Genomic DNA, 27,574 nt, shown 5'->3' on the forward strand with positions numbered 1-27,574 from the left:
GAGCTCCTTTCCGATATAGTTTATATAGCTTTAATAGTCTTGTCTGACAAGACACCGATGGTGTAAGGATATATGATTTGCAAAATTTTAGTGTGTGTGTGAGAGTAAACACCAAAGCATGATCTTGAGATTCTACTAGGAATCTTAAAAATGAAATGATGTCATTCGTGGATTTGACCGAAAATCTTGAAATCCCTTTAAGCAACATGGCTAGAGGATGTGGGGAACTACTAAAGCCTGGGGATAATACAGGTGAGGCTACCAAAGGGTTAGGTGGTTCAAAAGTGGCATTGCTAATGAAAAACAGGGGAAGTTGTTGTGGGTTACCCATGGCATTAACAATCCGTTCAGATGGGGCAGACACATTCTGTGGTTCAATAGATTCTCTACTATCCGAAAACTTATTATGGTCCTCTTCCACATTCATAGTTAATGGGGCAACATAATCGCTCTTCCCACTAATAAACCCGGACAACAATTGATTCACCTTATTAGATAACTCACAGATATGTTGACTTAGTGAGTTAGCCATACTAGAATGTTCTTTGCTCAGCTTAAGAGACAACAGATCCCCCACTCTGTTATAAAAATGAAACAGCCTGGCCTGAAAACATTTTAGTTGGTTACTGGAGGGTTTACTTCCTTCAAAAAAACTAATAACAAGCAAGATCAGCAATATTAATGGTGATCGTGGACAATGACTCACTAACTTCCTTCTCTCCATAAACAGGAATAGAAATAGGTAATTCTAAAGAATCCTTTAACCTTGATGCGTCTGTTGCAACTGTGCCATCAGACGGAACCTTTCTAATTGCCAGCTCGTAAAGGAGCTCCTCCTTACATAAATACCAAGGAGCAAGAATGTGTCTGGGGCCAGACATAATGAATAGTAATTTTGAAACAATTAGAAAATTTAGAAACCTGAAAAATTTCTAGTGTTTGAATACCAAATTTAGTGAAAATAGTCAAAAGGGGCGTTGTCTAGGCCTATTCAATCGTACTCTGCTACCACTTGTTACCGTTTTTCCGTGGCTCACAAATAGGAAGAGCCTAGGTTGAATGGCTGGACAGGGGATCACTTAGAGTAGACATTTACTTTAACAAAAATTGGAAATTTTATTTCTTTCCTTTCTTAAAATTCAGAGATGGTAATAACAAGAAACAGTTGAAATATTACTTGGGGATATTCACATTAACAATGAGCTCGTCAGTTCCAACAATGCATTGGACTTAGAAATCCTTAATCATGTGCAAGATTAATGGGGAGAAACTCCCAGTCGTTAACCTACATATGAAAGAGCATAATGCTCCTGACAGGTACAATATTATGAAAAAGCATAGTTGGTCCTAACAGGTACAATATTATAGAGTCTGAGCTCCAAAAATACATACAGGCTAGCCTCAATCAAGCAGTCAGTTGCTATTTACATTTTCAATTATTCTAGTAACCAATTGGGTGACCCCAACTTCGTCTTGTTAATATACAGGTTGCCCCATGGTGGGCTTATCCATTACAAGGTTTCACAGTTATTAGTACTGTTCCTCAAGGGGACCTAAACATAGACATGGTTATCCAAAGAACTATAAAGAATATACAGGGGCATAATTACCCATACTACAAGGGCTTAAGAATAAAAAGAAAAGGTTACACAAAACAGGCCATGAACAAAAGGCAAGGAGGTGAAACACCAGCATTCCTTAACGAACATTCAGGAAGAAACAAGAACCTAAGTGGGCTAATCCCATACTAATAAGGATGATTAAAGGGGGGAAATGTGAAGGCCGAGATAAGATTTCCCAAATTTAGAGGTTGAAAACTTTAGTCACCCAGCTCAAAAGCAGAAGGGGAGAGTTCCAAAGGTCACCGCTCGTGCTCCCTTACATTAAATATTTTCCAAGTAGGAAATTTAAATAGAGTCCTAAGACTGAGCAGAAGGCCCTACATTTCAGCCCAAAAGATAAGATTACATATTAGATATTAAGAAAACTACTGAAATTTCCCCCTTGAAACTCACGTCGGCACAATCACATGTTTAGGTAAATTCTGTCAATACTTTTTAGTGCTGGCTCTTCTTCACGCCGGCCGCACCTTGCCTCCTGGCCCTCTTTAACCTCCGTCAAGTCGCACTCTCAATAACCGCAGCAAATCAGACAAGACGGCCCTAAAGTGCTCTGCTTAAATAGCTCCATATAGGGAAGTTCCAGATTAAATTAAACCCCAGAGCGCTGATAGGCTAAATTTCCATACACTCCCCGCCAGGTTTGATTGGCTAGAGAAATTAGGTACAGGCATGCGATAGGCAGATTACCTTAGAGGAGGAACCAGGTGAAGTATTGACAACTTTGGTACATAAAATAATCATCAGAAGAAAGGTTTACCAACTATATCAAATTAATTTTCTCTGGCAATTAACTGGGACTTAGTCCACCAGAGATGCTAGAGCTATCTAACCATCGGAGAAGAAAGTTTTGAAAGTTTGAGTTCACTGACGTAGATGGCCATAGAGAAGGCACGCAGTTTAAATAGCCGGGGTACACCTATTTGTAATCAAGACAAACTGGTATCTGTTATTTAAGTATGACTTAATTATGTGCAGTGAGGGATACTCGACACCATACATACTTCTATAGTCGGCGTCAACTCAAGTCCTAATCGGTCCTTTTGATGTTAAACCGGTAGTCAACTGAAGAACTTAGGAAAATATGCTTCCACGTGTGAACATTTCCCCCCTTCCCCTTCTACATCTTGGTTATCGTCCTGAACCTGGTGGGTAATGTAAGGTCTTTTATGTAACGTCAAAGGGACTGATCGAAACAGACTTTCAACGTATTAGGTCGTGTTACGTACATGTAGTACGTGTTGAAGAGATGTTAAGTACAGAACAAAAATGGCCAGCCGGACACCAGTGGGATCCGAACCCACAACCTCCCGATTTCGCGTTGGTTGCTCTACCAATTGAGCTATGGTGGCCTAGGCCATCTTTGTTCTGTTTGAAAGGATCTGAGCTACAGGTCTGGCACTGCTGCTAGCACACTGTAGAGTGCGTTTAAGTCGCCCGTTGTGGGACATGTCAATGAATATTGAATTTTCACAACCGTATTGTAATCGAAACAGACTTTCAACGTATTAGGTCGTGTTACGTACATTTAGTACGTGTTGAAGAGATGTTAAGTACAGAACAAAAATGGCCAGCCGGACACCAGTGGGACTTGAGCTGACTCCGAGTATATCTACTGTAATTTTGGCATCCTGGATATTTTCTACCCTGATCCATCTGTAGACAAACTTATGTTTCTGTCTCCTAGGTCTTGTGATAATAATTACAAGGGAATGAGGTGTTACACTCGGATTCCCTTCATATCCCCAGTATTCTCGTACAACGGTAAGAGTTCGATGCACGCTGTTTCTTTATGGGCAGCTGTCCTTTTTCTTGGAACCCACTCTGAGCAGACCTTTCTCAGATCTAGCTATATCAATATTGTGCAGACACTTACTTTCCCAAGTCCTTCTCGAGGTTATTACCAAACACTTCCCACGATTCCTTCTTGGACTCCATAAAGATTTGCTTTGCTCTGTTTCCTTTATCTTCGTACAAAGATAGTAAAAGCATGCTGATGACTAGGGAAAGGATTTTAAGGTGGAAAGTGGGGTCAGAAAAGTGGGGGATAGGTTCTGAAAATACGTACAAAAACATGCAAAAAAAAAAAAAGAAGGTGTTTGCGAAATCTCTTTATTAAGGTTTAAACCAGTTACATGAACTTTCTTTGTCCCATTTACTGGGTTCTAATAAATAATAAACTTGTTATATTGGATTACGCACAACATTTCAATGTTTTTGACAGTAAGTTGCTGGCGCTTTGAGTTCAGTAGATCCTCATAATAGAAACTCCGCTCGACATCCACAGAAACCAATGGAGCATATTTTATAAGCCCTTGTAAAGGGACTTCAGTCAAAATAGCAAAGGTTTGTCTTCAACAAATCCATCAAGGTTGTCCCTAACACTCGCCAACTTCTTCCACTATACTCCTCCATACCTTCTTCTTCCAAACTCTGAATCACATCAGGCAAATACTTGTAGCCATGCATTGCAAAAAGTTCCAACTTAAGGTCTTTGCTGTCGAGTACGTAATTGTTGAGCGTGCTGCGTCCATTGAGTCTAGGGCACATATGAAGCATCTGATTTTATCAATGTTTTCACACAAGAAAAATGCGCATCTTATCCAATTACCCCACCTTGTGGTGACAAGAAACTGTGGAGGGTCACTTCTTGGCACAAAACGTTACCTTATGAACTGGAATTCTTGACTGGATTAATGTTCTGGCAAGATCCACACTGAATTCAAGCAATGATCATTGCTCTTCAGATCCTGAAGTGAAGACATGTATCAGTAGTTTACTTAATTTTCAACTTGCAAAGTTCAATGTTCTGTACATATTTGCCATACTGGATGTGCTGGTTTATTCCATTTTTTGATGCTTGACTGATTGCAATTTTACTTCGCATTCGGCACATTGAAGAATCATGCCGTTAGTTATGATAAATTGCATATTGAATTCTTCTGAAAGTGAATACTAGTTCTCCTTCTCAACCTTTGGTGTCATTTTGTGATGTGAATAATACGTTCTGGTCTGGACTGGTAAAACACAAACACTGCCAACGAGAGAGTACACAGTCGATTGGTGGAACTGTTAAATTCATGCCATTACTAACTGAACTTGGTTTAAACTGTTGCATCATTGTTTAAATTTTAATTTGATTTCACAGCTGCAGATTGGCCATTGTTGTTGGGATATGAATTACTGATGGTTTCCATAAATTATATTTTAATATTTATTTACTGACTATGGTTGACTTCTGATTAAATAAAATTAAAAATCTATTCAAGAGGAGAAAAGATCTGTCTAATCTTTGAAAAACCAGATAAAAGTGGGGGGGGGGGGGGGGGGAAAGGTGCTGAAGCATGAAACAGTACGTAAAAGGTGACAAAATGTAGTACTTAAATCAATAAACTTCATTGTTTGTCTATATTGAATCAAGATTACAACATTTATTATAATGTTTTTATGTATTGAATAAGGTGGACCCAAATTATAATAAATGTTGTAAAATGTAGTACTCTCACAAAAAAGGTGCAACAAACTGTGTTTATTTTGCTTCATTTCATGTAGCCAAATATATTTATTGTGCTATCTGTATGAAAAGGTGCTGCACCTATTCATGACATAATATTATTTTGTTCACAGTTACACGTTTGTTGTCCATAACCACATTGTTAATATGTTTAAATGTGCGGTATGCCACTGCTGGGTGAATCTTGAATCATTGCTCGATAATTTTAAGAGTAATTGTTGTATATTGAAGGTTTTATGTCTTTGTTAGCCTGTGGTCGAGCAGATTTTTTGCTTTCAATACCTGCCTGGAAAATTACTGCTACTTTTCCTTCAATTTCAGAGTCTCTTGAAAGAAGCTCGTGATCCATTGTCTGAATGGCTGGATGGCAAACATGGAGCATCAGTTACGGATAACTCTATTTTCTCCAAACTTCCTCGACATTGGGAAGCCGAATTCCATCATGACATGGATGCTCTGAATGTAAGATTTATTTGTAGATCTAGTCAAGCACTAGTATAGATCTAGATTCATGATGTAATATTATTTTATTTCCTTTTCTAGTTGCATGTACCCACCTGTTAGAACCAATACTAATTGTGAAAGGATGAAATGTTTGTTTTAAACTTCCAACCACCACCATCACCACTAATTTTGTCTCATCATCATCATCATCATCATTTCCCCTGCTGACTCTTAAACCTGTCTATTGTTTGTACTTAATTTCCTGTCTGTAGTTGTTGATTGGTGAAAGTCTAAATATGAAACTTGGTCCAGCTGCATTTCCATATTATGATTAGAAAACAGACTCCAAAACTAGATATTATTTTACATGAAGCAGGTAACTGTATGGAGATTATTCATGAGTTGTATTTTTGGGCTTATGCTGTGTAAATCATTATAAACACACTCAACGTTTCAAAAGGAACCTTGCCTTTCTTCATCAGGAGACAAAAGAGAAAAGAAACGACGTATTGATGGTTGCTAGGAGAAAGCAACAAGGAAGCTTCAAATGGTGCCCAAAGATGTAAAGGGGACGCCATTTTAGCCCAATGCTAGAGACAATGAATAGTAACAGCAAAGCATTACTCTCTAATGGTTCTGATTATAGGTAGCCATGATTCACTGAGGTTGTAACCTGTATCGCGGTTGAAATTATCTGGATGTTTACGTATTTCAACCGCCTCCCTGATAATTCTTGGGCGATATTGCTTTATACGGGCAAGAACATCCACTTCTTGGAACAAGACATCATGACCAGGTGTTAGGGCATGATCAGCAACAGCTGATTTATCAGGTTGGTTGAGTCTGATACATCTGGTATGTTCTTTGATGCGAGTACACACCGTTCTCGAAGTCTGCCCAATTACCTTGCCACAGGTACAGGGAACTCTGTAGATACCAGGTTGTTGTAATTTAGGCAAACTATCCTTAGTTGGTCGCAGGAGTTGCCTAATCTTAACTGATGTTCCAAAAACAGTTCGTACATGGTACCTACGTAAGATTTAGGCAATACGATCCATCGTGTTATGTATGTAAGGTAGGTAAGCAGTTCCTTTTACATCATTTTTCTTAACAGACGTCCAATTATGTGCCGATTTCAGAACCCTTGAGATCAAAGCTCTGCTGTAACCGTTGCTCTCAAAGGTGGTTCTCAAGGTGTTAATTTCCTCTTGTAGATCTGACGCTTCACAAATCCTCCTGGCCCTGGTAGTCAGAGTTGTAAGGATACCTGGTATCTACAGACTTCCCTGTACTTGTGGCAAGGTTTATATTGGGCAGACTTCGAGAACGGTGTGTACTTGCATCAAAGAACATACCAGATATATCAGACTCAACCAACCTGATAAATCAGCTGTTGCTGATCATGCCCTAACACCTGGTCATGATGTCTTGTTCCAAGAAGTGGATGTTCTTGCCCGTATAAAGCAATATCGCCCAAGAATTATCAGGGAGGCGGTTGAAATACGTAAACATCCAGATAATTTCAACCGCGATACAGGTTACAACCTCAGTGAATCATGGCTACCTATAATCAGAACCATTAGAGATTAATGCTTTGCTGTTACTACTCACTGTCTCTAGCATTGGGCTAAAATGGCGTCCCCTTTACATCTTTGGGCACCATTTGAAGCTTCCTTGTTGCTTTCTCCTAGCAACCATCAATACGTCGTTTCTTTTCTCTTTTGTCTCCTGATGAAGAAAGGCAAGGTTCCTTTTGAAACGTTGAGTGTGTTTATAATGATTTACACGGCATAACCCCAAAAATACAACTCATGAATAGTTACACGGGCCGTGAAAGGCTAAATGATAATATATGGAGATTGTGTCTAAGTAATCTACATAGAGATACAAGATTTTATTGATACAGATTTACAACTTGGATAAGCAGATATTTGTGGCCTTTACCTGCAGCCGAGTGGGTCAAAACTACGCCAAGCACTTGTGACAACGGACTGTTTCTGGTTGATCTGTTATATACTTACGTCTTAATGCTGTTAGGAGGTAAGGCTTGCCTGGCCGAGGCAGTAAAAGCATTCTCGGTTCACCTAGAAGGATGTGGATTCAGTTTCCTGTCAGGAAGTAAAAAATTTATAAACAAGATTTCCACTTCTGGTGCGCTACATGGCCCCGAGGTTCACTGAGTCTGCACCACAAGTGAGCACAAAGATAATTCCTGGTGGTAAAAATGGACTGATGGCCGAGACGTTAAGCCCTTAAATCAGTCATCATCATCATCATCATCATCATCATCATCATCATTTAGGGGCAAAGCCGGTTGGGCATAGAGCCAACATCTCTTATCCTATTGAGTACTTATAATATAATGACATCACAAATGCACAGCAGTTCACACTGAATTCTTTACACAAGTCAGTCACATTCAAAATGGAACCAGAAACTAACAAGCAAATCTAATTTTTAGACATCACAATTAGTAGAAATAATGACAAGCTGTCATACAAAATATACAGAAAACCCACTCAAACATCACACACAACAGATTTTGAATCCAACCACCCATATGCACACAAATTAGCAGGACTGAATACAGTGATACACAGAACAATTTCCATATCAATAAACATGACAGACTTCAGTAACGAAATACAAATAATAAAACAAATTGCAAAAGAAAAACCACCACCCTCCTGACACAGTGGATCAATTATTAAATAAACGAAGCAAAAACACCAGCAAAAATACACATGAAAAAGAAAAGTAGATTTATCTCAACTGCGTGAACAAGAACATGTAGAAATTTTCAAGAACCTTTAGTACAAACAATGTGCTGCAAAGACAGATCAGCAAATGCAACTTAAAAGAAAAACTTTTTCTCTAAATCAGGAGGTTATGAACTGAAATGTCGAGAACCAAATTGCAATGCCGTCTATATAATTTGTAATTTCCACACCAGATACAAAGAACAATCGACTTCCAGCCTTCAGAGAGTATGTACACGTTAGCTCGCACCAATTCACACACATCAACATAGATCTAAAAATTTTACACATTGAAAATAAAAGCAAATCATTATGTGTTAAAGAAGCAATAGAAATTCACATTGCAAACAGAGCCAACCAAACCAACCTCAACAGTCACACAAACTTGAAAATTTCATCCTCTTTGTGCTACTAAATTAATTTTCAGAACAATTTTTCACAGCATTTTCATTAGCGCTTAATTTATGGCACAGGAGGCTACTCGGATGTTAAATGTCTGGAATGTGGGTTAGGATATTTTTATCTGTACTAAATTATTTAAATTTAGGCAGTGTTCTTGCTACTCAAGACATTTGAGCAGGTTGTTATTTATAACTAAGAATAATGTCATAAATGTACTCTTTACTTCATTACTACATTTTAATTTCACCCAAATCATTATTGTGCATTCACACTAATACATTTCAAAAACAAATATTATATATATAACCACATAACACTTCCTATCCCATCTCTGATAAATAAAGTATTTGCCTTTCCCTCATCCTCTAAATAGCAAAGCAAGACCACACCAACATTTCACTCTATTTTTCTTTTAATGAATCGCACAAGAGGCTACTCTGATGCTAATCATCTGGAATGTGGGTTAGGTTATTTTTATCTATTAAATTCCTCGAATTTAGGCAGCGTTCTCGTACTTGAGACGTTTTAGTAGGTTATTTATTACTAAAAGTAATGTCTTACAAAGTACTCTTTGATGTCCTTCCCACCTTGTTTTCAAAATCATTATCATGCATTTACTCGCTACTACACATAACGCATAATATAACCAAGTAGCACTTCCCCTCCCCTCTCTGTTGAACAGAGTTGTTGTCCAAGCAAGGAGATGAGCTGCTCGACTAAGCGGTATGTTCTGAGCTGTAAGTGGAGAGATGGCATGGAATGACATTAGTGGACGAATAAGGGTGAGTTGTGTTTTTAAAATTGATAAAAATCACAATATAATGATAAAGTTGGAACTCATATGGACATGTTTTTAAAAGTAGTAAAGATTACAATATGAAGATAAAGTTAGAATTCAAGAGGATTCAGATAAATATCCCTTTATAGGAAGAGGAGTTATCCATTGGAATAATTTACTATGGGAGATGTTTGATTAATTTGCAACTTCTTTGAAATTATTGAAGAAAAGACTAGGTAAACAAGTGATTGAGAATTTGCCACTTGGGTGACTGCCCTAAATGCAGATCAGTGGTGATTGATTGATTCCTCTCATCCCGTACATAGCAAACATTGACCGGAGCAAGGAAACGGGCTTCAGTCCAAGCATAGTCATTAGAGGTAATGGACAGTTAGCAGCTTAAGATACACTATGTGATCAAAAGTATCCGGACACCCCCAAAACATACGTTTTTCATCTTAGGTGCATTGTGCTGCCACCTACTGCCAGGTATTCCATAGTAGCAACCTCAGTAGTCATTAGACATCGTGAGAGAGCAGAATGGGGTGCTCCGCAGAACTCACGGACTTCGAACGTGGTCAGGTGATTGGTTGTTGCTTGTGTCAGAAGTCTGTACGCGAGATTTCCACACTCCTAAACATCCCTAGGTCCACTGTTTCTGATGTGATAGTGAAGTGGAAATGTGAAGGGATACGTACAGCACGAAAGCGTACAGGCCGACCTTGTCTGTTGACTGACAAGTTGACATTTGAAGAGGGTCGTAAAGTGTAATAGGCAGGCATCTGTCCAGACCATCACACAGGAATTCCAAACTGCATCAGGATCCACTCCAAGTACTATGACAGTTCGGCGGGAGGTGAGAAAACTTGGATTTCATGGTTGAGCGACTGCCCATAAGCCACACATCACGCAGGTCAATGCCAAACGACGCCTCGCTTGGTGTAAGGAGCGTAAACATTGGACGATTGAACAGTGGAAAAACGTGTGGAGTGACAAATTACGGTACACAATGTGATGATCCAATGGCAGCGTGTGGGTATGGCGAATGCCCGTTGAACGTCATCTGCCAGTGTGTGTAGTGCCAACAGTAAAATTTGGAGGCGGTGGTTGTTATGGTGTTGTCGTGCTTTTCATGGAGGGGGCTTGCATCCTTTGTTGTTTTGCATGGCACAATGACAGCACAGGCCTACATTGATGTTTTAAGCACCTTCTTGCTTCCCACTGTTGAAGAGCACTTCGGGGATGGCGATTGCATCTTTCAACACGATCGAGTACCTGTTCATAATGCACGGCCTTTGGTGGAGTGGTTACACGACAATAACATCCCTTTCATGGACTGGCCTGCACAGAGTCCCAACCTGAATCCTATAGAACACCTTTGGGATGTTTTGGAACGCCGATTTCGTGCCAGGCGTCACTGACCGACATCACTACCTCTCCTCAGTGCAGTGATCCGTGAAGAATGGGCTACCATCCCCCAAGCAACCTTCCAGCACTTGATTGTGAGAGTGGAAGCTGTCATCAAGGCTAAGGGTGGGCCAACACCATATTGAATTCCAGCATTACCGATGGAGGGCGCCATGAACTTGTACGTCATGTTCAGCCAGGTGTCCGGATACTTTTGATCACATAGTGTAAGTACAGAAAACTTTTTTAAAGTTTCTAAGATGACAATGAGGACTGATGCATTTATAATTCTGTTTCACTTGTTCATAATATCACCCGTTCACAATCATTGACAAGTATGCACAACATAAACAATATCTATATATATAAACTAAGAGTTTTGTCTCTACATTGCTCAGAATTTAAAAAGAATAGTATCTCTGTATCGGTCATGTCCTCTGTAACAAGGAAATGCACTTTTTAATTGTCCGTCATCTGTGTATGTACGTACACACATCACGAGAATAGCTGAAGAAAATATAATTAAAATCAGTATGTAAAGTCGGGTAATGAGGCACTGCAATCTAGGCTATAAATAATTTTATTCGTGCTGAGTGAAATGGTAGTTTAGGGGAGGGCCTAAAATTTAATTCTCAAATATCTATGTTATTGGTGCTCCTACTGATAAATACTACATAACTATCATTATATAGAATTAAATTTCCAGTCATTTATGTCATATATCTTTACTGTACCAGCTACGATAACAGATGTATTAATGAATTTCTGTTTTTGTTGGTAAGTCCGTATCAATGCCAAAACTTGATAAAATGGATGAAAAAATTTAATTAAAATCTGTATGTAAAGTCAGGGAATAAAATACTGCAGTCTAGGCTGTAAATAATTTTATTTTTGCTGGTTGAAACTGTAGTTTAGGGGAAGGTGCCTAAATTTTAATTTTTAAATAGTTATGTTATTGTTCCAACCGAAAAGTTATAGAGAATACAATTTACGATCATTTATTTCTTATACAGTTTTACCTTAGCATAAATGATTAATTTAGACTTTTGTTGCTTAGTCCATATCAACGCCGAACATGGCTAACACGGAATCGTGTTAGATGGTGATGGATGGCTTTGTCATTATTGTCTTAAAGTGTAAAACTTGTGTGGTCATTGGTCCATATTGACAAGAAAAATTATGAAGATAATTATTAAAAAATGAGAAAAAAATCATTAACCTGTCAAGCAGGACATTTCTTTCGAGGAGCTACTAACACAGTGACACATTTTCCATAAGGTACTGGGAAGTAACATATAGTGCGATACTCTTGTGTAGTATAATATTTTTATCAGGTTCAAAAGTACAGAATATGTATCAAGCTGTAAAAAATTATCATAGTACGAAGGGCAAGGCGCCTGGCCCACTGAGGAAGGCAACGGGGACTTACGGTGAGATACTTTTAATTGGCCAGGTATTTTCATCAGGTTTAAAAAACAGTCTCACTTTCAAACTGTTAACTTGATTACAGTGTCAAGGGCAAGGAAAGAGAATCTGGCTCAGTGTGGAAAGCAACAGGAAACCTACAATAACATACTCTTGTGTAGTCAAGTATTTTATCAGATTTTATAAGAATACACACTTATTATCAACTTGCCAAAAATGATTACAGTTCCAAGGAAGCCTCCGTAATAAAGTTCAGTCAGGGCATTACATTACTAACTCCTCTTCAAATAACATATTTAATAACAGGATAAAAGAAATATACTTAGGTATTACGATCACAACACTTATTGTCTACTTTACAATACTTTATTCGTATTCATCAATCTTGAAGCACTGCTTTCTCTTCCGTAAAAGTTATCCTCAGAAGTCCACAACTGTGTGGTAGCGCTGGAAGCAAGGTGCAGCACACAGGGCTACTTTGCAATCTTCACACTCATACCTAGATTCTCGTCTCTGTCCCATTCGGTAACACACTACACACCGCCGAGTAGGATTTTCCTTGCGTGCTGTTGCAACAATGTACGAGGAATAGAGAGGGGCATTAATTCTTGTTGGGAGAGGCGTCTTCAAAGGTCTGCCTGGCTGCGGTCTTTCGTGTTTATTGTACTTCAGTATGATGTTCTCAATAAGTCTCATATGGAATTTTAATCAGGTATCCTTACCTCCTGACTTTTTGTACAATAAGTAGGCATTTAGTCAGCATACGTCCAGCATCTGGCGGAAGTGCTTCTGGTAGTACTTCTTCAGTTTTGTACGAGTATTTCGATAGCTCATAAGATACACATCCCTCAGGTCAACTTCGCCCATCTGACAGTTGTAGTCAATAGCTAACTTTGGTTTCATTGTTCTTTTCCCTCTCTCCCTACACGACACCATGGTTTCATCGTGCGTAGTGCTTATGAGGCGCACATCCTTTTTATCCTTCCACCTCATTATCACGAATTTCCTGTTATAAACTGCTACTTTTTTTCCCTTCCTGAGTGTGTTGTTTTTTATTTCAGGCGGAACGCCCTGTCGATTTTGATGCAATGTACACATTGCATCTGTTTCCTTATCACACAGCTTGTTGTACAAATCTGGGCTCGAGAACCAGTTATCCATTGTTGCGCAATACCCTTTGTTAAGAAGTGGTGCCATGAGTTGCAAAACAACTTTTGAACCATATGGTTCATTTCTCAGAGACTCGTCACACTGGGTGTCTTTTCCTATATACACCAAGAAATTCCACACGTAACCAGGCTTAGATTCACATAGTTCAAATGATTTGATACCGAATCCTGAGCGCTTAGACGGTATGAAAACTTTCCACGACAAACGTCCCTTCCACAACATAAGAGACTCATCTACGGACACATCCCTTTCGGGTGTGTACACACCGGAATCTGCTATTCAAGTGGTCCAGAATAGGTTTCAATTTGTAGAGTTTCTTCGGACCGCATGTGGCTTCATCGTATGCTTCGTTATCGACAAAGTGTAAGAATTTGAGAAGTAGATGAAATCTTCTTTCAGAGAACAGCTCCAAAAATATTGGGGTCTCTAATATCTGTCTACGAGAAAAGTAGCTCTTGTTGTCAGGTAGCTGATGAATGCCTTGCAAGAAGAAGAATACAAGTAAAGTCATAATTTCATCTTTATTTGTGTCGGTCCACTGATTCACTCTCGAATATAGTTTCAAGGTTGGTGTGCTTTTTAAGAACTGGTGAGCAAACTGGTTGGTTTCCCTACTTATTAGTTCCGCTAATTCAGGCGTGATAAACAATTGAAAATATTCTAGCGGATTATTTACGTCTTCAGTTTGTACATTCAGTCCAGGTTGCACCGTAAATGTAAATCTCAGCCGTTCAGATCCTATCTTTGTCCATACATAGAGCAGAATATCACCGCTAGTGCTACCGTCACGTTCACTTGAGTCGCTTTCACCATTGCACTCACTGTCTCCTGACATTTCAACACTAGTCTCGCTATCAGATGACACACCACTCTCTTCAAATTGTCACAGTGTAATAAATCAAACAGTTCTTCTTCTCGCAGACGTTTATGAGCTCCGCTTGCAGCTGCCATAATGCACTATCTTCCACTCTCAGCAGCCTCGCGGCGGGTACTGGCTGGTTGCTAGCTGTGCGCGGAATGAAAGCATTCCACCCGGTCACGTGGTTTTTAGGAGAGTGCTGCTGCTGTAGACAAAGCTTGAAACTAACATACACGCATAAAGGAAAGCGATCTCGGATCATACAACGGAATAAGTCGTCACACCCATTGCCGAAAGACATTTATAATGTGATGATGAAATATTCCGTAATGGCCACTTAAACGATCGCTTGAAGAAGGAGATAAGTGGGAATCATGATAGAAGGAAGGACTCCCTTTACATTAGATGCCCTAATATCACAGAGTCGGAAGGAAACTAAATGTGAAGACATACAATATCAGAAGCTCATATAACTGATCAACAGTAAGAGTACCTTGACCAATGTTGCAATGCGATTTATTTCGTCTGCTGCCAAGCATATCTGATAGATGGGATTACTGCTGCGTCCTGAGTAAAACAGCATGCCTGAATATTGACGGGGAAGGTAGCTGAGGAGTTAGATAACTTTGCACATGCTACATACTTGTCCTGTCAATGACGGGTACTACAGCTAGTTGTACAAAATTATATAAGCATGGTAAAAGTGATTTGATAAAATCTGAACCGAGTGGGTTGGCTGTGCGGTTAGGATCGCGTAGCTGTGAGTGTGCATTCAGGGCATGCTGGGTTAGAATCCCACTGTCAGCAGCTCTGAAGATGGATTTCCGTTGTTTCCCATTTTCACACCAGGCAAAACCTTAATTAAGACCACGGCAGCTACCTTCCCAATCCTCTGTTTCCCATCCTTGCGTCACCGCAAACCTTCGATGTGTTAGTGCAACGTTAAACCACTAGCAAAAAAAAAAGGAAAAAATGGAATCTGAGGATGTTCCTGTAGAATGAAACATGTCATTCTTTGTTTATTAGTGCAGGTTTTTTTTTACTGGGATGTTTAACTTTTATATGTGTTATAATTTGTGTTTCAACAGACCGAATAGCTTTCAAGTTGTATTAACTGAGTCGACACTGAAGATATATAACTGCTTTCTTAACAAATTGGCCAGATAGAACCAAATTATGTATTATCTTTTATATTCATGAAATTTATTGAATTTGACACCTTGATATAAAGCAAAATTATGTCGAGCTCCTTCACTGAATGGTCATTGTTGCGGCCTTTAGTTCATACATCCCCAGTTCGATTCCTGGCTGAGCATTTTACCCATGTGTGGTTAATTCCTTTTAGCTCAGGGGTCGGTGTTTGTGTTCATAATACACTTCTTTATTTACAGTACATACATCACACTACCAACCACAAAAAATCATGCAATAGCGATTACATCCCTCCTCATAGGGTTGGTGTCGGGAAGGGTATCTCGTGAGAGTTGTAACGTGACTCTTCGTAATGCCAGTAGTTAAGTGGGTTGTTCTCGGACCCCCATTACTTTGTCATCTGCTGTGATACTGAAATGACTGTTGAATCAAATTTTATTAAATAAGCAGTAAGAGAGGTTTTAACGGAGAATAAAATTACAACATTCTGTAAAGTACTTCACTGTCACAACAACAAACAGATACAAATCGCAGATACAATAACAATTCCATTTGCCATCATTTGAGTTTTTATTGCAATTTTGTTTCGTTGTAAGACTAGTTGCATGTTCTCCAACATCAATTCACGGCTCACAAACATTTTCCATATGCTTCATGCACATATATATGTAAGTACTTACAACAGAATGACCTAGTCTAGTACATGAAAAGTTCCACAAACGGTAACTTGGGGATCCAAATACCCCATTCACATTAACTGGTAGTTTTCTTTCTCCAAAGCAAAGAATACTGGAGATGCATGCAAGCACTTGTTAAGAGAATGTGCGAATGAAAGTAGACATAGTACTAGTGGTATAGCCAACCAAATACGGACACAGGAGTTTGAGATTTCGCCATGGGGGTCTGGCAGCACCCGCCGTTACCAATCCTGGGTTAATTGGTGCTGACCTCTAATAATTGGGGAAAAGACCAAGAAAGAATAAGAAATAAAGCAAAATTAGCTCTTATTCATAAATTTGCAAAATAATACACTTTTAAACAGTGATATACAAAACTTTTTTTAACTTATGCCTAATAGTCCATTTTTATGCTGAAAGTTGTGTGAATGGAGGAATAGCATTGCAACAAGGTGACATATGAATGTTACCAAGCTAGCACTTTCCACTCTGGTCTCTGTGTCACAAACCAATAATCTTTTAACCGACCAATGGTGATTGAGTGGTGGTGATTATTGTTTTAAGAGGAAGTACAACTAGGTAACCATCCTCTAAATGGTGATACTTTTCAAAGTAATCCCTAACTCCAAGTATCCTTTTAATAATCATAAATGTCTGTAGCTGAAAATTTCTTTAGATCATTTAGGGCTATGATGTGTTAAAAATGGTATTTATTTCAGATGACATTTATTTTATTTTATGGAATTTTAAATTTGATGTTTGTTCGTAGAAGGCCAAAAAGTGGTTCTGTTTCAATTGTGATTAAAATAGCTAAAGCAGTGAACATGCCAGTGAATAGTGTATGCCACACAGCTATAGTTTGGTGCAGTTAGGTTTGAAATAGTCCAGTTTTCTTTTTACCAGAGCTTAATCTTTCTTTCTTTTCTTTCTTTTGAATCCGGCAGAAGTATTATGAAAGTTTAATTAGCAATGAATGATAACTTCACTACAGTTTTTATAATAAACAGTTACCTTAAAAACTGTTGTGAAGTTATTCTTTATTCTTATCACTATGAAATGGATATCAGCATTGACAAATTTTTCATGTTTATATCAATATATGTTTTAATCATTATTTGTATACAATTTTCCTAATTGAAATTGTTTTATCCATAGGTCTTGCGGCCGACAGTGCTCACGAGAGTGAGTGAATATATTCCTGAGATAATAGCATATATTGAGAAAATCATACAAAATGGTCTTGCCTATGAATCCAATGGCTCTGTATATTTTGATGTTGGTGGTTTCGATAGCCGCAACAATCACCACTATGCCAAGTTGGTGCCAGAAGCTTATGGAGATGCTAAGTCGTTACAGGATGGTGAAGGTAAACATCTTCAAATATTTTTGTTTTTGTACGTGGGCTCTCCCTTCATTAAGCACAGTTATTATACCGTATAATCCCGAATACCACCGGCACTTTTTTTTTCTTGAAAATATCTCTTCTAAAAATTGGATGCGGGTCTTATTCTAGCCTTTCATTTCGCCGCATGATACTTCACGTGTCTTAGGGCATGTTACATCTTTTAGTGTATTTTAGTTTTAAGAGTTGGCTCTGGATTCAACCACGTCTTCCGACAGCGCTTGTTTGAAAATAACAAGTGGACATGTGTCTACCCTATTGTTCTCTGTTATGTATTTCATGTGATAATGGAGATTTGTTCTATTTTAAAAAATGTGTGTAAAACTTTCCTAAAAGTCGGTTGTAGATTATAATAAGTAAAATTATTTCTAAGTACAGACAACCCTGAAATCAAACATCGGCACACTCGTGGTCGCTGTGACTTGGCATCCAAGCTTCTCAGTGCGCGCCCCCCCAACTCCAAACACACTTTCACTTTTCTTCTATCGTAAGCACTCGGTGGCAGTCATTCTACGGTCTCACATTCAATCAATCAATACTGATCTGCATTTAGGGCAGTCGCCCAGGTGGCAGATTCCCTATCTGTTGCTTTCCTAGCCTTTTCCTAAATGATTTCAAAGAAATTGGAAATTTATTGAACGTCTCCCTTGGTAAGTTATTCCAATCCCTAACTCCCCTTCCTATAAATGAATATTTGCCCCAGTTTGTCCTCTTGAATTCCAACTTTATCTTCATATTGTGATCTTTCCTACTTTTATAAACGCCATTCAAACTTATTCGTCTACTAATATCATTCCACGCCATCTCTCCACTGACAGCTCGGAACATACCACTTAGTCGAGCAGCTCTTCTTCTTTCTCTCAATTCTTCCCAACCCAAACATTGCAACATTTTTGTAACGCTACTCTTTTGTCGGAAATCACTCAGAACAAATCGAGCTGCTTTTCTTTGGATTTTTTCCAGTTCTTGAATCAGGTAATGCTGGTGAGGGTCCCATACACTGGAACCATACTCTAGTTGGGGTCTTACCAGAGACTTATATGCCCTCTCCTTTACATCCTTACTACAACCCCTAAACACCCTCATAACCATGTGCAGAGATCGGTACCCTTTATTTACAATCCCATTTATGTGATTACCCCAATGAAGATCTTTCCTTATATTAACACCTAGATACTTACAATGATCCCCAAAAGGAACTTTCACCCCATCAACGCAGTAATTAAAACTGAGAGGGCTTTTCCTATATGTGAAACTCACAACCTGACTTTTAACCCTGTTTATCAACATACCATTGCCTGCTGTCCATCTCATTCTTAGAGTGCCACATGTAAACATGAATTCAACAAAGTGTTTGCGGTCTTTTACTGTAAGTGAAAAACTGAAAGTTATAAAGGAAGCTGAAATTATCGGAAATCGTGCCGCCGGTAGGAAATACAATACAGTTGAATCTTGTATTTGAGATTGGAGAAAGAAGAATGATTTTCTTTTAAACTGTAGCAGTGATCATAGAGCTTTCTGCAGGCAGAGTGCACAGTTTCCTGAAATTGGAATTATTCTGTACAAATACGTAACAGAAAGGTGGGAATTGGGATACGGCGTGTCTACCTAAATGTGCCAATTAAAAGCATTAGAAATCGCAAAAGAAATTTCTACGCCAGAGTTTAAAGCAAGCCGAGGGTGGATCAGAAATTTCTATAAGAGGAATGGACTGAGCATTATGTAGAAGGGGTACCACAGTTTCACAGCATGTTCCCCTACTGCCTGTGAAGAAAAACTGTTTTTCCTTCCAGTGCCATGTAATTCGGTTGCAAAAGAAAAATTCTTATCTGCTTTCATATATTGGAAATGCAGATTAGATGCCCATCTATTTTGAAATGCCATCGGACAGTACTGTGATTGTTAAGGGGTCAAAAAGTGTTACCATCAGAACAGGTGGTAATGAAAAACAGAGGTGTACAATAATGTTATGTATACTTGCTGATGGAACTAAACTTCCACCGTACGTTGTCTTGAAGAGAAAGACGCTTCCGAAAGAAAATCTACCCGCTGGTGGTATCTTCGGAACTCAGGGCTCCGGTTGGATGGACAGTCTACTAGTGGAAGACTGGCTAAAATGTGTTTGGCAACGTCGCCTTGGTGCATTGCTTGGACGGAAAAGCTTGCTTGTTATGGACAGCTACCGTGGTCACACAACACAAGTTGTGAAGAAGCAAACCAAGGACGCAAAGACCAATCTAGTAATAATTCCGGGCGGATTGACGTCTGTATTACAGCCGTTCGATGTCTGTGTAAACCATACATTCAAACCAGCCTTGAAATGGCTGTATACAGAGTGGGTGGCGCCTGACACTCGTGCACTGATGCCAACTGGTCGTATTAAGCGCCTGGAAGTTCAACTGCTTTGTTCGTGGGTAAAGACTGCGTGGGATCGTATCTCTGGTAACCTTGTCCGGAAAAGTTTTCAGAAGTGTATTATTTCTAATGCTATGAATGGCAGCGAAAAAGCTCCGAAGTTTGTATTTCTGATGATGAATGAAGTGTTGACTATCATTCTGTGATTGATAGCTTTTTCTGTTTGTGTTTTAAATAATTTATTGGGTACTATTTCAAGGACACTTAAAAACTGTCTGAAACTATTGTAAATTCGTGAAACATACGTTGTGAAATGACATTCTTGGTATGTAGCAAATATTATAAATAAGTTTCAGTGAAACGTTTTTTAAAAATTTTGTCCTTTAAGACATAGGATGCAGGTCTATTTCAGGGCGGGTGGTACTTGTGGTTATACAGTAGTTCCACTTTTTATTGGCTGTGTATGAGTTTATCTTGGCTTTCTTATAGGGTTCCTTTTCTCTTTTAATGATTGGTGACTTCGCGCCCCCCCCCCCCCCCCCCCCCATAGGCCTATAAACTTGTTTCTCTCCTTTTTCTTGTGCTCATCTGCCTCTCTCTCTAACCTACACTTCTCTCATCAGGGTCAGTTGTAGAGTGTTGGCCTCTGGATTCCAGGATCATAGGTTCAAATCGTCTCTTGGCACAGGCCAGAGAAAAGTGAAGCTTCCACTGAAGTCCCAGTCTCATCCATGGCTGTGACAATATGAAAGATGCTGGGGTATGGGTGGTGCTGAATAATGACATTCGGAGCACAAATAGTCTCTGAGTGTTATGAAAGGTGTTGCTCATAGGGTCAGTCGTGCTGCAGTGGCACATTCTGGCCCAGTGAGGAAAGCAATGGCAAACTACCTCACTCCTCATCTTGCCTAGTACACCTCATTTGGGCTCTGCCATTGGTTTTTACTGTTTCCCTGTAACTGCATAGCCTTTGGTGGTGCTGCTTGAGGATCCAACCAGCCCCTGGGCTGATGACCTAACAGACAACAGACAGGTTCAAATCCGGCAGAGGTAACCAAATTTTTGATGGGCAGAAAAAGGTTCAATTGACACTCCGTGTTGTATGATGTTGGGATGTAAAAGATCTCTGGTGACGTGTGGTGTTTACTTGACAGAGTTGATTAAATCTCTGCCATAGATTGCCCAAGAGAGATCTGGTTTATTCTGCCAAATGGTGGCATTGACCTGCAGGCATTCTTATTTTTTAATATTAAATTTTCACTACCGCATTGTAATCAAAATTGACTTTCAGCCTATTAGGTTGTGTTACATACGTTTAGTACGTGTTGAAGAGATGTTAAGTTCAGAAGAAAAATGGCCAATCGGACACCAGTGGGATCCGAACCCACAACCTCCCGATTTCGCGTTGGTTGCTCTACCAAATGATCTATGGTGGCCTAGGTCATTTTTTTTCTGTTGGAAAGGATCGAAGCTAAGGTCTGGCACTACTGCCATCACACTGTAGAGTGCGTGCAAGTCGCCCGTTGAGGGCCAAGTCAATGAATATTGAATTTTCATGACCGCATTGTAATCGAAATTGACTTTCAGTCTATTAGGTTGTGTTACATAAATTTAGTATGTGTTGAAGAGATGTTAGGTACTGAAAAAATTGGGAGGTTGTGGGTTTGGATCCCACTGGTGTCCGGTTCCCACTAATGTCCGGTTGGCCATTTTTGTTCTGTACTTGCATCCGGGAGATAGTGGGTTCGAGCCCCAGGCGCCCCTGAAGAAGGTTTTTCGTGGTTTCCCATTTTCACACCGGGCAAATGCTGGGGCTGTATCTCAGTTAAGACCACGGCCGCTTCCTCCCCAGTCCTATGCCTTTCCTATCCCATTGTCGCCATAAGACCTACCTGTGTCGGTGCGACGTAAAGCAAATAGAAAATTTTTTTTTCGATACTTAACACCTCTTCAACACGTACTAAATGTATGTAACACGACCTAATAGGTTCAAAGTCAATTTCAATTCTTATTTTTATTCCTTCTGCATGCGTATCTTAAGTCTGGCTTGGTTAATTCCACTTCTCATTGGTAATCTGCTTAATGAAAATGGTTGTGTTGAAACTTGGAAATAGGAAAATGCTATTGAGTTTTGAGAAGTAATGGCTGTATAAGAACTAATATTGTGAAGAAAGAGCTTATCACTGAATATGGCAGTACGTGAAGATGTGGAATTTGTCCTTACCTCTTTTTTTCTGAATGTTTCTCTTGTCGTTTCTAGCTTTCTATTGTTGATTCATAGTTGAGCGCTTGTTCTATTTCCATTAAAATTGAATAATGTATTTCGGAGGGATTATCTTCAGTGTCTTTTCTATAATTTATTTTAATTTTAACTACAACTCATTAATTTTTATTCTAGTTTATTTCCAGCCTATTCGTGAGTCAATGGAGTATTGCAACATATTTTTCTAACAAAGAAGTGCCTTAAGACATGGGTACTCCATTGTGCATTCTGCACTGAAAACCTTGTTCTTATTTATGCCAGTAATTTGTCAGTGATTGATTTAAAGTTGTATGGACATGAATAAGTGGTTTTACTATTGAGTTTGATACAATATTTTGTAGGTATTTTTCGCTTTATAGTAATATTATGACGAATATATGACCAAATGTGAGGGGTCAGCCATTATAGCATGGTAGTTTTTGGTCCTGCCACTGCAAGCACTGCATGTGATTATATCCAACACATACTCCAGCAGTTCCGGCTAGGCGGGTATAGAAAAGTGTGGGAGATGTTACTGTGCGAGATAATAAGTGAATAAGTTGAATTTTCTTTGCTTTCAGTTCCTAAACTCAGTTCATTGTGTGTTGTGTATTTCAAGCATGTATCTTATGTGGCTTGATTAATTTAATAGTTCAGAATGTCGTACTGTTTTGTGCCTGGCTGTAAATCAGGCTATGGTAGAGTAGTTGATGATGCAAGACTGTTTTTCACCACTGAAGGATAGAAATCATTTTGAAAAATGGGCCAGAGCTATTTCACGGAAGGATACTAAGTTATCACGTAATTGTTTTTCACCACCGAAGGATAGAAATCATTTTAAAAAATGGGCCAAGAGCTGTTCCATGGAAGGATACTAAGTTATCACGTAATTGCAAAATTTGTCATGTTAATTTCTCTGATGATTTGATATTAAAATCGGGTAATTTTATAGTGAATGGTGAAAAGGTAGATATCTCTCGAGTGAGATGGAAATTACCAAGCTCGATACCTGCAGTTGCTTAAGTGCGGCCAGTGTCCAGTAATCAGATCAAAAATTAGATGGATGGCTTGTCCGGCGTTTGCTCTATTACCAGCGTTTCGTCTTAGGTCTGACACTAGACTCTTCAGAGTGGGATGTGTCAGACCCTACCCACTGACGCTGGGGTGTATGCAGGTGAACTTATCAGAAGCTTATTTATGAAGCACAGTCTGACAACTGCATACGGGAGATAAAACTCCACAATGGAATTAATGCCCGCCTAGCAATTCCAAATGGAAATTCTAAGTTCCCATGGAGGGAATTAGATTCTTTTCCACCAATAGAGCATATCAAAAATCAGATCAAAAATTAGATGGATGGCTTGTCCGGCGTTTGCTCTATTAACCATCCCACTCTGAAGAGTCAGTGTCAGACCTAAGACGAAACGCTGCTAATAGAGCAAACGCCGGACAAGCCATCCATCTAATTTTTGATCTGATTTTTGATATGCTCTATTGGTGGAAAAGAATCTAATTCCCTCCATGGGAACTTAGAATTTCCATTCAGTGTCCAGTAATCGGGAGATGGTGGGTTCGAGCCCCACTGTCGGCAGCCCTGAATATGGTTTTCCGTGGTTTCCCATTTTCACACCAGGCAAATGCCGGGGCTGTACCTTACTTAAGGCCACGACCGCTTCCTTCCACTTCCTAGGCCTTTCGTATGCCATCGTCGCCATAAGACATATCTGCGTCAGTGCGACGTAAAGCAAAAAAAAAAAATGGAAATTATGTCCAGGAGCAGTTCCTCACATTTTTTGCCGCCAAATCTTCACGCAAGCTTTCGAAAGTTATGTGCTATTTATCTGTATAGGTACACTCCAGTAACCTGAGCTTTCCGCAACATGTGATGAAGGCGTTAGCTCTTATTTCCATGTATGATGTTTTCCATTTCCATTGTACCCTGCCGTGGTATTTTAATTTCTAACTTGAGTACTCTATCTATTGCAACTGTGTTTGTTGTTTTGAACAATGTTTCACATGCATATGCAATTTGTGGCTGGGTGACTGTTTTGTAGTGTTTCAATTTGGTTGCTATGGAGAGACACATTTTATTATATGTATTCTTGGTAACATGCTGTGCTGTAACCAGTGTATCCTATTTAGCCATGTTGGTTTCTTTTTCAGGTTAAATGTGATTATTTAAATTTTAAATTTTTCTAGAATTTTTATTTCTTGGTCTCCCAGCTTAATTTTGTTTGCAAGTGGAAGTTGAATTTAGCATAATTTGTGTTTTTTCAAATAAAATTTTCAGACCAATATTTTGAGCTATTTCCTTTAAAGATTTTATTTGTTGTTTTGTTTAAAATAATTATATCCTTTTCAATATACAGTATTTTAAAATTGAATTTTTACATCTTGTTCACAAGCTGTGAAATTGTGAACATGGCTATAAACTGAATCTCAAACTTTGTTGTAGGATAAAAATGGAGCACGACTAAGTAGTATTGTATTGTAGTCGTATATTAATTACCGGTACCTTATTGTCATGTGATATTTGAGTACTATCCCAGTGAATATATCCCTCCGTTCATTTATTTTTTTGGCAAATAAGTTATTTTATTTTTCCTTTTCTTTTAATTTTTTCCGTAAAGAATGGCTAAGGAGTGCAAGTGTATGAACTGTGGGTGTGGCGAGGCATTGAGGGGTATGAGGGAGGAGTTGGAGAGTTTGAGGGAGATAATTAGGATTCTCATAGAAGACAGGCCTCCCTCAAACAATGTACAGGTCAGAGTAGGTGTGCAAGAGGGAGGGGAAGGAAAGGGGGATAGTTGTAGAAGACAGGTGGTCTAATGTTCTAAGGGGAAGGAGATTGCAGGCTAAGGGTATTCTGGATCAGAATTCGGGACAGGTGTCTGTGCAACATCGGTACGAGTCACTTCAGGTAGAACAGCAGAGGGAAGATGAGGGACAGGGAACTGTTGCTGAGATGTGTGGAAGTAGGAGGAAGGGAAAAGATAGGAAAGGGAAATGTAGAGTAGAGGATAGGAAAAGACAGGTAGAACGGGGTCATGGGAAGGAGAAAAGGGAGGAAGAAGTAGCTTCTGCAGCTATCAGGAAAGACAGGGCTGACGAGGAGGGGAGGGGATCAAATAAGGTGGGTAGGGTTGATGCTCTGGTCATAGGGGATTCCATCGTTAGACACGTGGGGAAAGTGTGTGGAGGAAAGGGAAGCAGGATAGAGTATTATCCAGGAATTAGGTTGAGGCAGATGTTGAGGAAAGTAGAAGAGAGGGAGGAGGGGAAGGAGAAGGTGGTAGTGTTTCATGTTGGTACCAACAACGTAAGGCAAGCTGATATAAGTACCAACATAGTTGGGGATCTGGTAAATGCAGCACGGGTGAAATTTAAGGAAGCGGAGATTGTTATTAGTGGAATACTGTGTAGGAGGGATACTAACTGGAGGGCGATTGGGGATTTAAATGAGACTATGGAGTGGGTATGTGGGAAACTGGGAGTGAAATTTCCAGATCCTAATGGGTGGGTGGGAGATAGGGATCTGCGCTCAAATGGCCTTCACTTAAACCGCAGTGGTACGTATAAGTTAGGAAATTTGTTTGGAAGGGTAATAGGGATGTACATTCAGGGAAACGGGGTGGCCTAGGGAGCGGTGATAAGGAAACTGGAAATCAAGTAGGGATGACATAAAAATGTTAGTGTTGAACTGTAGAAGTATTGTAAAGAAAGGAATAGAATTAATTTAATATGTATATATTTACCAGATATTGTAATAGGAGTTGAATCATGGCTGAAAAATGATATAATGGATGCAGAAATTTTCTCACGGAACTGGAGTGTGTATCGCAGAGATAGGATAGGAATGGTGGGAGCGGGGGTATTCATCCTGGTGAAAGAAGAATTTGTAAACTACGAAAAAGTTAAACTTGAGAAACGTGAAATTCTAGGGGTAAGGCTCATTTCTAAAGATAATAGGCAACTTGTTATATTTGGAGTGTACATACTGGGAAAGGGTAGCGCTGACACGGATTTGGAATTATTTGATAAGATAATCAGCTATGTGGGAAACGACATGGAAAGGAATGTGATTGCACTGGGAGATCTGAATTTACCAGATGTCAGTTGGGGAGGAAATGCGAACTACCGGAAGCATGACCAACAAATGGCAAATAAGTTAAAATGGGAAGGACAGTTGATTCAGAAAGTGATGGAACCAACTAGAGGGAAAAATATCCTGGATGTGGTGCTGGTAAAACCAGATGAGCTCTATAGAGAAACTGAAGTAATAAATGGTATTAGTGATCATGAAGCTGTTTTTGTCGCAGTTAAAAATAAATGTGATAGAAAGGAAGGTCTTAAAAGTAGGACTATTAGGCAGTAACATATGGCTGATAAAGCAGGCGTGAGGCTGTTACTAAAAACTGTGATCGGTGGAAAACGGTAAATAAAAATGTAAACAAACTCTGGGATGGGTTTAAAGCAATTGTTGATTAATGTGAAAATGGTTTGTACCTTTAAGGGTGGTAAGGAATGATAAAGACCCACCTTATTATAATGGAGAAATAAAGAGACTAAGAAGGAGATGCAGACTGAAAAGAAATAGAGTTAGAAATGGCTGTGGAAGTAAGGAGAAATTGAAGGAACTTACTAGAAAATTGAATCTAGCAAAGAAGGCAGCTAAGGATAACATGATGGCAAGCATGATTGGCAGTCATACAAATTTTTGTGAAAAATGGAAGGGTATGTATAGGTATTTTAAGGCAGAAACAGGTTCCATGAAGGACATTCCAGGAATAATTAATGAGCAAGGGGAGTGCGTATGTGAGGATCTTCAAAAGGCAAAAGTATTCAGTCAGCAGTATGTAAAGATTGTTGGTTACAAGGATAATGTCCAGATAGAGGAGGAGACTAATGCTAAAGAAGTATTAAAATTTACATATGATAACAATGACATTTACAATAAGATACAAAAGTTGAAAACTAGAAAAGCAGCTGGAATTGATAAGATTTCTGGGGATATACCGTATTTACCCAAATAATCCCCGCCGTCGAATAATGCCCGCACCCTCATTTTAGAAAGGCTCATTTTGAAAAAAATGAAATGTACTAAAATTCGTTTCATCGGAAGAGTAACTTAGGCATAAACAAATATTTCGTATCACTCCGCGAGGTCCACGTGGTCTTTACGCAAATATCACTGTTATGAAATATATTTTCCATGAAAATGAGCAAGTAGGTCTACTTACGTGACAGGTATTTCATTAATCTGAACTTGCAATCGGCTCGATTCCCTGTAGATGAGAAGATTCATTGTCTCTTGCATCACTAGAATCCTCTCCTAAATTACTTACAAGTTCGTCACACTCCATTCTAAC

At 39.2% G+C, this 27,574-nt stretch overlaps 1 protein-coding gene across 1 annotated transcript in view; it reads left to right on the forward strand.

Moving 5' to 3' along the window:
• Nucleotides 1-27,574, forward strand: part of CysRS (cysteine--tRNA ligase, cytoplasmic) — a 123,845-nt gene that overhangs the window by 14,313 nt on the left and 81,958 nt on the right. The window contains exons 4-5 of the mRNA XM_067142685.2: nt 5,455-5,595; nt 17,362-17,572. Coding sequence (XP_066998786.2) covers nt 5,455-5,595; nt 17,362-17,572 — 352 coding nt within the window. The remainder of the gene's footprint in view (nt 1-5,454; nt 5,596-17,361; nt 17,573-27,574) is intronic.

This window comes from Anabrus simplex, chromosome 3 (assembly GCF_040414725.1).
Source record: "Anabrus simplex isolate iqAnaSimp1 chromosome 3, ASM4041472v1, whole genome shotgun sequence".
Taxonomy (NCBI): Eukaryota; Metazoa; Arthropoda; class Insecta; order Orthoptera; family Tettigoniidae; genus Anabrus; species Anabrus simplex.